Source organism: Myxine glutinosa, chromosome 3 (assembly GCF_964187855.1).
Source record: "Myxine glutinosa chromosome 3, kmMyxGlut1.1, whole genome shotgun sequence".
Taxonomy (NCBI): domain Eukaryota; kingdom Metazoa; phylum Chordata; class Myxini; order Myxiniformes; family Myxinidae; genus Myxine; species Myxine glutinosa.
Window position 1 is genome coordinate 161,450,450 of NC_136263.1, and position 11,865 is coordinate 161,462,314.

General features: G+C 44.5%; 1 protein-coding gene across 1 annotated transcript in view; it reads right to left on the reverse strand.

Annotated features, from left to right (window-relative positions):
• The window catches only part of LOC137424134 (barH-like 1 homeobox protein), an 81,929-nt gene extending 70,307 nt beyond the window's left edge, over positions 1-11,622 (reverse strand). The window contains exons 1-3 of the mRNA XM_068111600.2: positions 11,120-11,622; positions 9,648-9,675; positions 3,152-3,378 (exon numbers count right to left, since the gene is read on the reverse strand). Coding sequence (XP_067967701.2) covers positions 3,152-3,378; positions 9,648-9,675; positions 11,120-11,622 — 758 coding nt within the window. The remainder of the gene's footprint in view (positions 1-3,151; positions 3,379-9,647; positions 9,676-11,119) is intronic.
• Between the last annotated feature and the right edge of the window lie 243 nt (positions 11,623-11,865).

Consider the following 11,865-nt stretch of genomic DNA (forward strand, 5'->3'; position numbering starts at 1 on the left):
ACCACAACAACTTCCTCATCTTTCACGTTTTCCATCAGCTTCTCTATCGCACACCAGAACTTGTCCTTCTCTTCATCGCTCCGACCAACCTGCGGAGCATATCCCGAAATGACGTTGGCCAAGAGCTTTCCAATCATCATTTTCACCATCATCAACCTATCACTCACTCTAGTCACACTCACCACACTGTCTTCAAACTCTTCAGAAAACAAGACACCAACACCATTCACGCCCTCCAGGCACCCTTGCCACACAAACTTGTATTTCTGTCCCTGCCTACCCTTCACCATTCTCACACCACTTCCCTTCCATCTCGTCTCTTGCACACAACATATGTCCACTCTTCTTCTGACCAATACTTCCACCACTTCTCCTGATCTCCCTGTCATTGTCCCTACATTCCATGTCCCAAACCTCAGAAACCGATCTCCACCCCGGGCTGTACCCTGCCCATATGTAGTTGTAATTGTCATGGTTCTCTTTTTGAGGCAATGTTTTTATGGCCGGATGCCCTTCCTGAAGCCAACCCTCTTAGTCGTCTCTTTCGACACGCAGGGATACGGTGTACCTATTCTAATCCAGGGTACACACTGGGAAACGTTTAAAACATGGAAAGGTTTAAAACATTCAGGAGTGGCTGAATAAGAAGAAAATAAATGTTCTTCAGTGGCCCAGTCAAAGTCCTGACTTGAACCAAACTGAACATTTATGGCGACACTTGAAGATTGCAGTCTATTGGCGATTCTCATCAAACCTGGCAGAACTACAGCAATTTTCACATGAAGAATGGGAAATATTTCACCTTCTCACTGTGAAAATCTGGTGGAGACCGACCAAAAAATACTCATAGCAGTCATTGCTGCAAAAGGTGCATCCACCAGGTACTGAACTAAGGGGCTGAATACCTTTACAACCAGTGAATTTTGATTACCTCCGCCACCAAAGGTGGATGGAGGTTATGTTTTCATCCATGTCTGTCTGTTTGTCAGTTTGTCTGTCTGTCTGTCCGTTTGTGAACAAAATATCTCAAAAAGTTGTGGACGAATTCGAACAAAATTTGGCAAAGATGTAGCGCATGTGACAAGGACGAAAGGATTCGATTTTGGTGAAGATCCGGATTCGGATCCGGCTACTAGAATTTTTAAAGTGATTCTTCACCATTGGGAGATCGGGCCAAAAACGATGCAGAGCACAATGTGTGTGTGTGACAAGGAAGAGTCGATTCAATTTTGGTGAATATCCGGATCTGGGTCCAGCTGGGAGAATTTTTAAAGCGATTTTCACCATTGAGTGATATGGCCAACCAGGCGGAGGTATATGCTCTCTACTGAGTGCCGTTCTAGTTTGTACATGTTTTTACAGGTATTCCTGACATGTAACATTCTTCCACTATAAGTGTTTTGTTTGACCTCTTCCGTTATGAATAAAAAAGTTCATTTGGAAAACAAATTGTACATAATTAGTATTTCATGTAAATGTGTCATTATTGGTAGGGGGTGAATACTTTTGCAGGCCAGTGTAAAAATAAATGAAACTACAGTAGAATAAACAGATAATGCTAATTCCAACCCTAATAAGCCGAACAGCTTTGTTCTTTACTCGTAGTCTTGCTTGATGGTAACTTGTGTTGGATTGTCATAGATGTTGATGAAGTTTATGTCCACAGACATCATACATCAATCATATCCGTGGGCTTTCGGAACTGCAGGGATATAACTGGCTCAGTAAACGATCTGCATTATCAAGAAGCATCATCAGCATCACGTATTGGTAATAATCGTATAGCAACAACAATGGCAGCAATCATTTTATCGGTGCATACCCACCTTGCACTCATTCCATCGGTGCACACCTCTCACACCAAATACTCGTGGGAAAAGGGAATCATGAAACCATCTCAGGTGTGCTTTGATGAGATAAAAATAGACTATCCTAACCATACTCATAACCCTAATCCTAACACTAACCATAATATTATTCAGTTTCGCTTTTGTTGCGAAAAAAAATTTTGTACAATTTTTACTTTTCGCTTTTCATACATTCTGCACCTCTGCTTCTCAAGGATGCACATTTACCCCACTACACGTGTACAACACCCTTCATATGAAACCCCTCCATCTTCTCCATTTGTTATCGCCCTCCCTAACTGTCCTCCCCACCAACCCACATTATACATCCGCCCCTCACTTCAACAATTTGTCATCACCCTCCCTAACTTCCCCACCCTCCCCAAAACCATGCATCGTACAACTGCCCCATCCCCTCTCCCATTTGCCATCACCCTCCATAACTGTCCTCCTGCCCACCAGCCCACATAATACACCCGCCCCTCACTTCAACAATTTGTCATCACCCTCCCTAACTTCCCCACCCTCCCCAAAACCATGCATCGTACATCTGCCCCATCCCCTCTCCCATTTGCCATCACCCTCCATAACCGTCCTCCTGCCCACCAACCCACATTATACATCTGCCCCTCACTTCAACAATTTGTCATCACCCTCCCTAACTTCCCCACCCTCCCCAAAACCATGCATCGTACATCTGCCCCATCCCCTCTCCCATTTGCCATCACCCTCCATAACCGTCCTCCTGCCCACCAACCCACATTATACATCTGCCCCTCACTTCAACAATTTGTCATCACCCTCCCTAACTTCCCCACCCTCCCCAAAACCATGCATCGTACATCTGCCCCATCCCCTCTCCCATTTGCCATCACCCTCCATAACCGTCATCCTGCCCACCAACCCACATTATACATCTGCCCCTCACTTCAACAATTTGTCATCACCCTCCCTAACTTCCCCACCCTCCCCAAAACCATGCATCGTACATCTGCCCCATCCCCTCTCCCATTTGCCATCACCCTCTATAACCGTCCTCCTGCCCACCAACCCACATTATACATCTGCCCCTCACTTCAACAATTTGTCATTACCCTCCCTAACTGTCCCACCCTCCCCAAAATCCTGCATCGTACATCTGCCCCATCCCCTCTCCCATTTGCCATCACCCTCCTTAACTGTCCCACCCTCCCCAAAATCCTGCATCGTACATCTGCCCCATCCCCTCTCCCATTTACCATCACCCTCCCTAACTGCCCCCCTCCACACCAGCCCACATTATACATCCGCCCCCTCCGATGTACCTGCGGTTCTGGTACCAGGTTTTGACCTGTGTATCGGTCAGGTTGAGGGTGGCGGCGAGCTCCATCCGGTCCTGCACGCTCAGGTACTTCTGGCGCTCGAAGCTTCGTTCGAGCTGCGTCAGCTGATGATCCGAGAAGGCCGTGCGCGCCTTGCGGGGTTTCTTTGAGCGAGCCACCGGCGGACTGTCGCGGCTGCTCGAGATCTCGCGGTCTCCATCCTCCTTCCCCTCTGCGGCACACGGCGGGGCACCGCTTGGCACGACACGAAGGCAGGGACGGAGCACTTTGCACTACGGACGGACATCCGGTGTGCGGCTTATTACGAACTAATTCATTAATTGTTACGTTTATCTGAGGTTCATGGAGGAACGTGTTCATAAACCACATGCAGGGTGGCAAAAGCATCAGCACACATCAATTAGAGAATACAGTACTTGAATTACAAGGACATTTGCGAGCAATGGACGAGCACATGGGGGTCTTCGTTACGCGAAGGTGTCGAATTTTCAATATATAACCACACAATATGTATAATTAACACTTAACAGTTGTAAAAATGTGTTCCTTATTAATTATGTGTACTTATATATCAAAGATATATTTTTTATTAATGCTGTGACATGATCGTGTGCACGAAAGACGTTTTTAGCATCAGACCCACAGACGTACACGTCAGATTTTCGAGAGAAAACAGTGGAGGAAGAAGAGGAGTCGTTGAATGGAGGAAGAAGAGTCAGCGCTTGGAGGCAGAAGAGTCGGTGGAAGAAGAGTCGTTGAATGGAGGAAGAAGAGTCAGCGCATGGAGGCAGAAGAGTTGTGGAAGAAGAGGAGTCGTTGAATGGAAGAAGAGGAGTCGTTTAATGGAGGAAGAAGAGTCAGCGCATGGAGGCAGAAGAGTTGTGGAAGAAGAGGAGTCGTTGAATGGAGGAAGAAGAGTCGTTGCGAGGGGGAAGAAGAGTCAGTGCATGAAGAGTCGGTGCCTCTCAATCATTATTTAACAAATTATGAGGTGTTTCGTCGTAATAAATTATAATGGGGCACGGACTATTAAAATGGCAAAACGAGTCAAACGCGTCACCTTGGTACTGATCAAAAAATATGAAATAATAATAAATATAAACTCCTTTACAAGCAATTTTAATGCTAGGGGAGGCCATTAGGCTCATAAAAGCAAAGGTTGCCAACTTGTGATTTTTGTCGTTTGTAACTGCTTAGCGTCGAGTAAAGAATTCGGCACGTACCATTTTGGAAGTCTTTGCAATGATTCGGACGGGGTTCTAACCCCGGACAGAACAGCCTCAGAGCGGACACTCTAACAACTACTCCACCAAGGCTGCTATATGCAGGGCCTCCAACATTTTTTCTACTTCACAATATTTTGTGACGGTCATCTCTTCGCTGGACTGTGTCAAAAACGGAAGTCTTCATGTCCCATGATGCGGAATGCGCAGGAAGGAAGTTTTAACCTGAAAAGAGAAGAGTTGCCGATTGCGCTCACTCATACTGTCAATAGTGTCATGCATCTGCGCTACTTAATTGTTCTTCTTCTTCGATCGAACTCTGGCATCCGGCTTGTGAAAGACTTCGGCGAAAACCTGTCCTCGATTTCACATTCCCACAAGATGGGAATTATTTGGCCGTTAAATCAGTCGTAGAATATTGTGACTCCGTTTAAACAGTTTACTCTTCTTCCTCTTCTTATCCTCCTCTTCCTCTTCTTCTTCTTCTTCTTCACAAATTCTCCAATGGTCCCCTCGATCTTGTTTTTATCCACGCATGTGCTCCATCCAGTTACTTGTTGCATCGCTCCTCGGGGACGCGACTATGATGGCCTAATTAGCTAATAGTCCACGAGTTGTAGTTCCAGAGAGTGAACGGCAAAGCAGCATCGGAAGCACCACTGAGTGGAACGAGGTCAACTGAAGCTGAAAGTCCCGATGACCCGGCATAGCGGGTGGGAGATCCAAGCTGGAGGAGCACCACCGCACCGCTACGTGCAAACACCTCCATTTCCGTGTCTTCAGCATAAGGTGCCTTTGCTGAATTCATTTATTTTTAAAGAACTGATTTTTTTTAAAGTGTGTGAACGTTTGCAGTGTCGTGGGTCTTGTTGCTCGGTGAGCACGTGTTTGTGAGTGATTCCCGCGTGAACTTTTCCCGCCAAATCGTCTGCTGCTCATGATGAACACGATACCTGGATTGCTTTGTGTATCAGGACTCCGGAGGTGTGTATTGAATTGATAGAGCACCGTTCGGTGCATTTTTGAACGTGACGTCTAATGGAAGAATAAAAGAGTATGACAATTGTTTAGTGCAACTGTGGAAGAATGGTTTTCGACATTGATACACAACGGTCCTCGTATGATGGTGTGACCCCGCCATGCCAAGAGAGGTCTCCTTCACTCTCTCCATGGAACTCTTCAAGGTTGCGTCGTTTCCCCTGAAGTTTCCAGCCAAACACCAATGTTTGACCGTGGACCGCTCTCAGCCCTGAATGAAATCCATACGATTATTTATTACGGGGACGTTGGAGGAGTCGAGTGTTTACGCAAAGGCCACAAACACTCGTGAAGCTGGGGGTGCAGGTAACCAACCATCAGTCGGTTAGAGGAGGTGCAGGTAACCAACCATCAGTCGGTTAGAGGAGGTGCAGGTAACCAACCATCAGTCGGTTAGAGGAGGTGCAGGTAAGCAACCATCAGTCGGTTAGAGGAGATGCAAAGGAAAATGGTGGTCACGTCGAACAAGTTGTTCAACATGGATCTCCAAAGAAATTTGTTCCTTCTTGAAGAACACGTCGTTACTTTATAAACGATCAAACGCTTCAATCGCGACTATGAATGTGTCATAATTTCATCACCGCGGTGTACGTTGCATTACAGTATCATTATTTATCATTTTTATTCTAATCATTCATCCGATATAATATAATGTGAAAACACGAATAAAACCGCGTGTCTCTTTACGCACAATGAGCGAAATGGTCAAGAGATAATCGCTCATGTACCAATCAATGGTCATTGATGATTGAACTCAAATGTAAGAGAACTCGCATAAAATAGCAGAGATGGTCATGCATGATCAAATGACGTCAATGAAAGTTCATTTTCTACAATAGTCCAATAACACCATTTAACCTCGAAATGAACAATCCAATGATTTCATATATTAATTATATGTTAAACTATTGGCTTGTGGTATACCTATTGATTATATATATATATATATATATATATGTGTGTGTGTGTGTGTGTGTGTGTGTGTGTGTATGTATGTATGTATGTATGTATATATGTATATATATATATATATATATATATATATATATATATATATATATATATATATATATATATATTTATGTATTTTTATATTTATATACATTCATACAGTTTATATTTATATATATTTATATATTTATATTTACGTACATTCATATATATTTATATATTTATATTTATATATATATTTTTATTTATATACATTTCTATATATTTATATTTATATACATTTATATATTTATATACATTTATATATATTTATATATTTATATTTATGTACATTCATATATATTTATATTTATATCCATTTATATACATTTATATATTTATATACATTTATATATTTATATTTATATACATTTATATGTATTTATATATTTATATTTATATACATTTATATGTATTTATATATTTATATTTATATACATTTATATAGATTTATATTCATATAGATTTATATACATATATTTATATTTATGTACATTCATATATATTTATATACATTTATATATTTATATACATTTATATATTTATATTTATATACATTTATATGTATTTATATATTTATATTTATATACATTTATATATTTATATACATTTATATGTATTTATATATTTATATTTATATACATTTATATATATTTATATTCATATAGATTTATATACATATATTTATATATTTATATTTATATACATTTATATATTTATATACATTTATATATTTATATACATTTATTTATATTTATATACATTTATATATTTATATACATTTATATATATTTATATACATTTATATTTACATACATATATATATACAAATATACATGTACACACATCCACTGTCATTGATAAATCGACCAGGAAAAGCATTAGTTATATTCTCTGCTTGTCTATTATAATGATGTATTGTTTTTTTTCTGCTAAAAGCGATATATTGTGTGTAATTTTCGTTTCTGAGCGGATATTATGTAACCTTTGCAGGTGGGTCACGTTGTGGCCCAAGCCCGTTATATACACGTACAGGTAAATGCGCGATGTGCGGAGGAAGGAATACATTCACGATTCGTTTCTCGCTCTCACTCTGACACTCCGCTGCTCGCTCTTCCTCATTCTCTGCCTAATTGCTCCAGCTCTGGTGTGGGTCAAGCGGAGCTTTTGGCGCGTCCGTCATTTAATTGGCCTTTCTGCATCGCCTTTATCTCCCTCGTCTTTTTCGGGGTTTTTTGGGAAAGGGGGGGGGGGAGAGAAGGGGTGTGGGTGGCGTGAGGTGGGAGGGAAGAGTGAGAGGGTGCCGAGACAACGAGGCGGGAGCTCGTTGTGTCGCGCAGTGCTTGTTAATTGCAATAAGCGAACGAGAAGAAAGCCAGGAATAGCGCATTTGGCATGACATAGCAGCCGCATCTCTTGTATAATGTTAAAGCATATGGTGAGTGCGTCGCTTAGCTTGTGGCAAAAACATGAAAACGCAAAAATACTAATAACCCGGTTGTGACTGCAACTCGAAATGGAGGAAAAGCGACCAATTTTTACTTTTCTTTTTACATCAAGCAATGCAAGCCCGGCAGCATGGGTATCGGGCGGTAAGAAGCAAGAACCACGCTCGAAGCTATTCGTATGTCACGATCAGAGGAGAGGGAAAATAAATTACAAAGAAATGAGAGAGGAGAATGAGAGAAAGGAATGGATGATCCTCCGGTGGAGGTGTAAGGGAGAGGTGTGCACGGGTAGCCGGGGGCGCGAAGAGCGGTGCACGGACGGACAGCTGTCGCGCCGAACCGAGAGCCAGCCTTGGAGCCGCGAACGAGGCAATTAGCGCGTCCACAGCACACAACACGCAGCCTGGGAATCGCACTTTCTCTTCCCTTTTTTCATTTTCCCTCCTTTCATTACTTGAGAGACGAACGGTCGTCATGGAGGGAGGGAGGAGGTAGCTCGAATCACCGTGGTGTGCATAAGAAAGGTGGTTACGTGAAAGGAAGAAAAGGTCGATGCCGCGAGACGCGCGATGTGCGCTTATGGCTTGTTCGTGCAGCACAAAACGAGGCTCAAAATGAGGGCGAGTAAAGAAAAAAAAAGAAAAAAGGAAACACTTCTGGACAGTGCACGGAACACGCATCTTGTATCGAATATGTGTTTAGGAGGGTGGTTTCGACTTAGACTTGCTTTCACTCGTGGACATTGCTTGCTCGATCCAGCGGGTGATTTCCCAACACAGTACACCAATCTACAATCTATATCTATATCTATGTCTCTCTCTCTCTCTCTCTCTCTCTCTCTCTCTCTCTCTCTATATATATATATATATATATATATATATATATATCTCCCCTCCCTATTTCGCAAAGATACACTGTGAGTTTGTTGGAATATGTGCACATAAATACTTCATTATTACTATATTACTGATAATTATCTGGTTGTGGTTGTGGTTGTTAATTATGCCTTTGTTTGGGTTGCATGGTCTTATGTACTCACCGCAGGTCTGAAGCAATGTCAGAACGCCCCTGTGCCTGCTCGGCCGCATTCGGTACCTACGTATACGCGGCTCTGCCCCATAATGAAAGAGAACTTAATGGTGGACAAATCACCACGTCCGAGCAATAAATAGCTTCCACGTCCACTGGTATATTTACTTGTCTGATTTCATTTAAAGCTTTGGTTCCTTTGACCCCACAAACACGCGACATGGTGCGATCCAAATGGACCCCTTGCCACCAATATTTTTTATGATTAGTCGATACCGGTGTACGTACACACAGCCCACACCGTACGTAATCTAGGGACAATCGATATAATAGACGACTGCCTCAGAGATATCCTCAAATTTGGCAGTTTCACATTTCATTTTACAAAGAAACGTACAGCCGGCCTCACGTTCATTGGGAACATTTTTTCCTGACACTTGGACTGAAATAGAAAGCGAAGGCATCGGATATATTGGCGCTGGGATGCATCGCAACCCCATGACTATTGTGCCTGTGATGTGCTAAGTTAATGATGAAATGGCAATTTTTGCACTAACCTTCCATCTCATATGATCCCCTTTGAAATATTTGGATGTTCGGGTGTCACTCGTCATACGCAATTATGTGCGTGCTTATTAGGGGCTGGCAGGCAAGGGACAGGACAAAGGTAACGTCTGTGTGTGTGTTTGGGTAGACGGCCACATATTGTTAGTTTTTTTTATATAGTCGTGAACTTCTTCTGCAGCTCACATGTCCGTGCCTCCTTGTGTGCATGTGTCTTCGTGTACAGTGTACACGAGCTCGCATTGATAAGGCAACGGGGGCGCGACACGTGGTGTTTTTCCTGTAATAAGCGCCAATAGGCAGGGTGCCGCAGCGCAGTTTGATTCCATTGCCAGCTGCGATTCGGGGAAAGGAAGACGCACTGAGAAATTATCTGCCGGGGCTACAGAGAGAGATATCATGGGGAGGGAGGGAGGGAGGAGAGACAGACAGACAGACAGAGAGAAATGTTGATAAGTAAAGGCCCAATAAGTGTGCAACAGCACACTCCACATGCTCACTGCGGTACATCAGACTCGTGCACATGTAAAGACTCCACGTGAATCCCAACACCTATGCAGGTGGTGCCAAAATAATATTTTTCGGCTGCGAAAAAGGACTCCATCCCTCTGCCATTTTATTCCGTTCCTTGCAATTTCACCCTTGCAGATGGCTAACACGAAGCCGGTTTTGTATAACGTGAAACGTTCCGTTTGCCGCTTAATCCTGGCGCGTTGCCGACAGTCGTGACGTGGATTGCTGACGCCTGGAAGCCGAACGACGGTGCACGTTCCATAATTAGCAACGACGTGCACAATTGTCTGAAATGATCATTGGAGCTAGTTGTATAATTGTAGATTACAATTTCACCTGTTATCGCTGCATTGTGTCTTGATGTCGATGATATCACCAAACATTACCGACAAACACTTTCTCTACGTATCAGCGAATGGAACCTTGAAAAGGAACAATTTCCCTCGTTTTTTTCCCCCAAGGGCTAAAAGGAAACATCACGCACATTCCTTTTCCTCCTCTCAAATGTGCTCGGTATTTTAACGCGATTAATCTCATGCGTCCCCGCACTCGAGACGTCACAATTTTAAGTAATTTAATTGTTTTTACACTATACAGTATACATATATATATATATATTCGCGACTCGAATTCGTCGAGGTGCACACAATCGAGTTTTTGATGTCCCTTCGGGTGTTTTGCGCGCATTTTCTCTCCCGCTTTGCGCACGCACACATTCCGCCGCTCGCGCCGAGCGCACATTTTCCTTCCAGCATCGGGGGACCACTGTGTCCCGCAGGTGCTTTACTGTTCCGCGTGGGGAACGCAATCTCAGGCTGTCGCAGCGAACCGACCTAAGTTTTGGGATGGGTCTCGAGCAAAGCCGTTTACTGAATTTAGAGAAGACGTTGTCGTGTGCGATGAAAACAGATATCGCGACGTGAAAGGAAAGCGACAAGATTTTGGTGAGGATTAAAACACAGACAGCTCGGACAAATGTAATAAAATTTAGGGGAAGCTTTAGGGGCAGGATGGGTAAGCCCGTGGATATTCTGCTCGTGAGAGGTGAGTGTGCGCTCTCTGTCGATGACGCACCTTTGCATTCACTCTCGCTGCCGTCATCTCTGTCCCCGAGCCCCGACGGTCGCAAGTGTCCGAGCTCAGGCTGACGCACCGCGCCGGGCCTAGGACCCGCATTTCCCATTCCACCATCCACGGCCACTCTGGCTCCATCCCCGTCCCGGTAATTCGGGGTGGCATGAGCGTTCGGCGGAACCGGTGGCTGCCCGTAGGGTGCGCACGCCGCCACGGGTCGCGTCTCACCCAGAATGTCCCGTATTAGGAAGGACGAGATGGCCGTGCGAGCCGGAGCAGGTGCCAGGGCGGCCGCTGCCGTGGGGCCAAGTGGTGCAGTGGGCTTAACCAGTGCCTGCATGGTGCCCGTCGATGAGGTCGCGCTCGTCGCTTCAACTTCAAGCGGTGACACGGGCGGCGAGACAGGAGGACTCAGTCCCGGAGCGTTTCCCAAGTGGCAAACTCTGGAACCGGGCGCCGTGGTCGGGATGGGGCTCTCACCATCGGCTTCGAGCCCAGGGCTGGGTGCTCGTGAACAACTTAAGATCGAGTCGATATCGAAGCTGCAGCCGGCGTTTCCGCCGCTCGTCTCCATTTCCCGGCGCGCTCAGAATGCGCGCATCGCGCAAAGCGTGGCCTCACGGGCACGCGGCATGGTGCGGCACGGCATGACACGGCACCGATAGCGGGGCGAACTCGAGGTGTAGCCTCGTTGCGTCCCCGTTCGTTTCGCGCTTTGCTCTTCTCTCACCTCCCTTGTTCTCCTCCCCCTCCCCCCCCCCCCCCTCCACACACCCCACTCCTTGCTTTCGCCTCTACTCTGCTTTCTTTTCCGGTA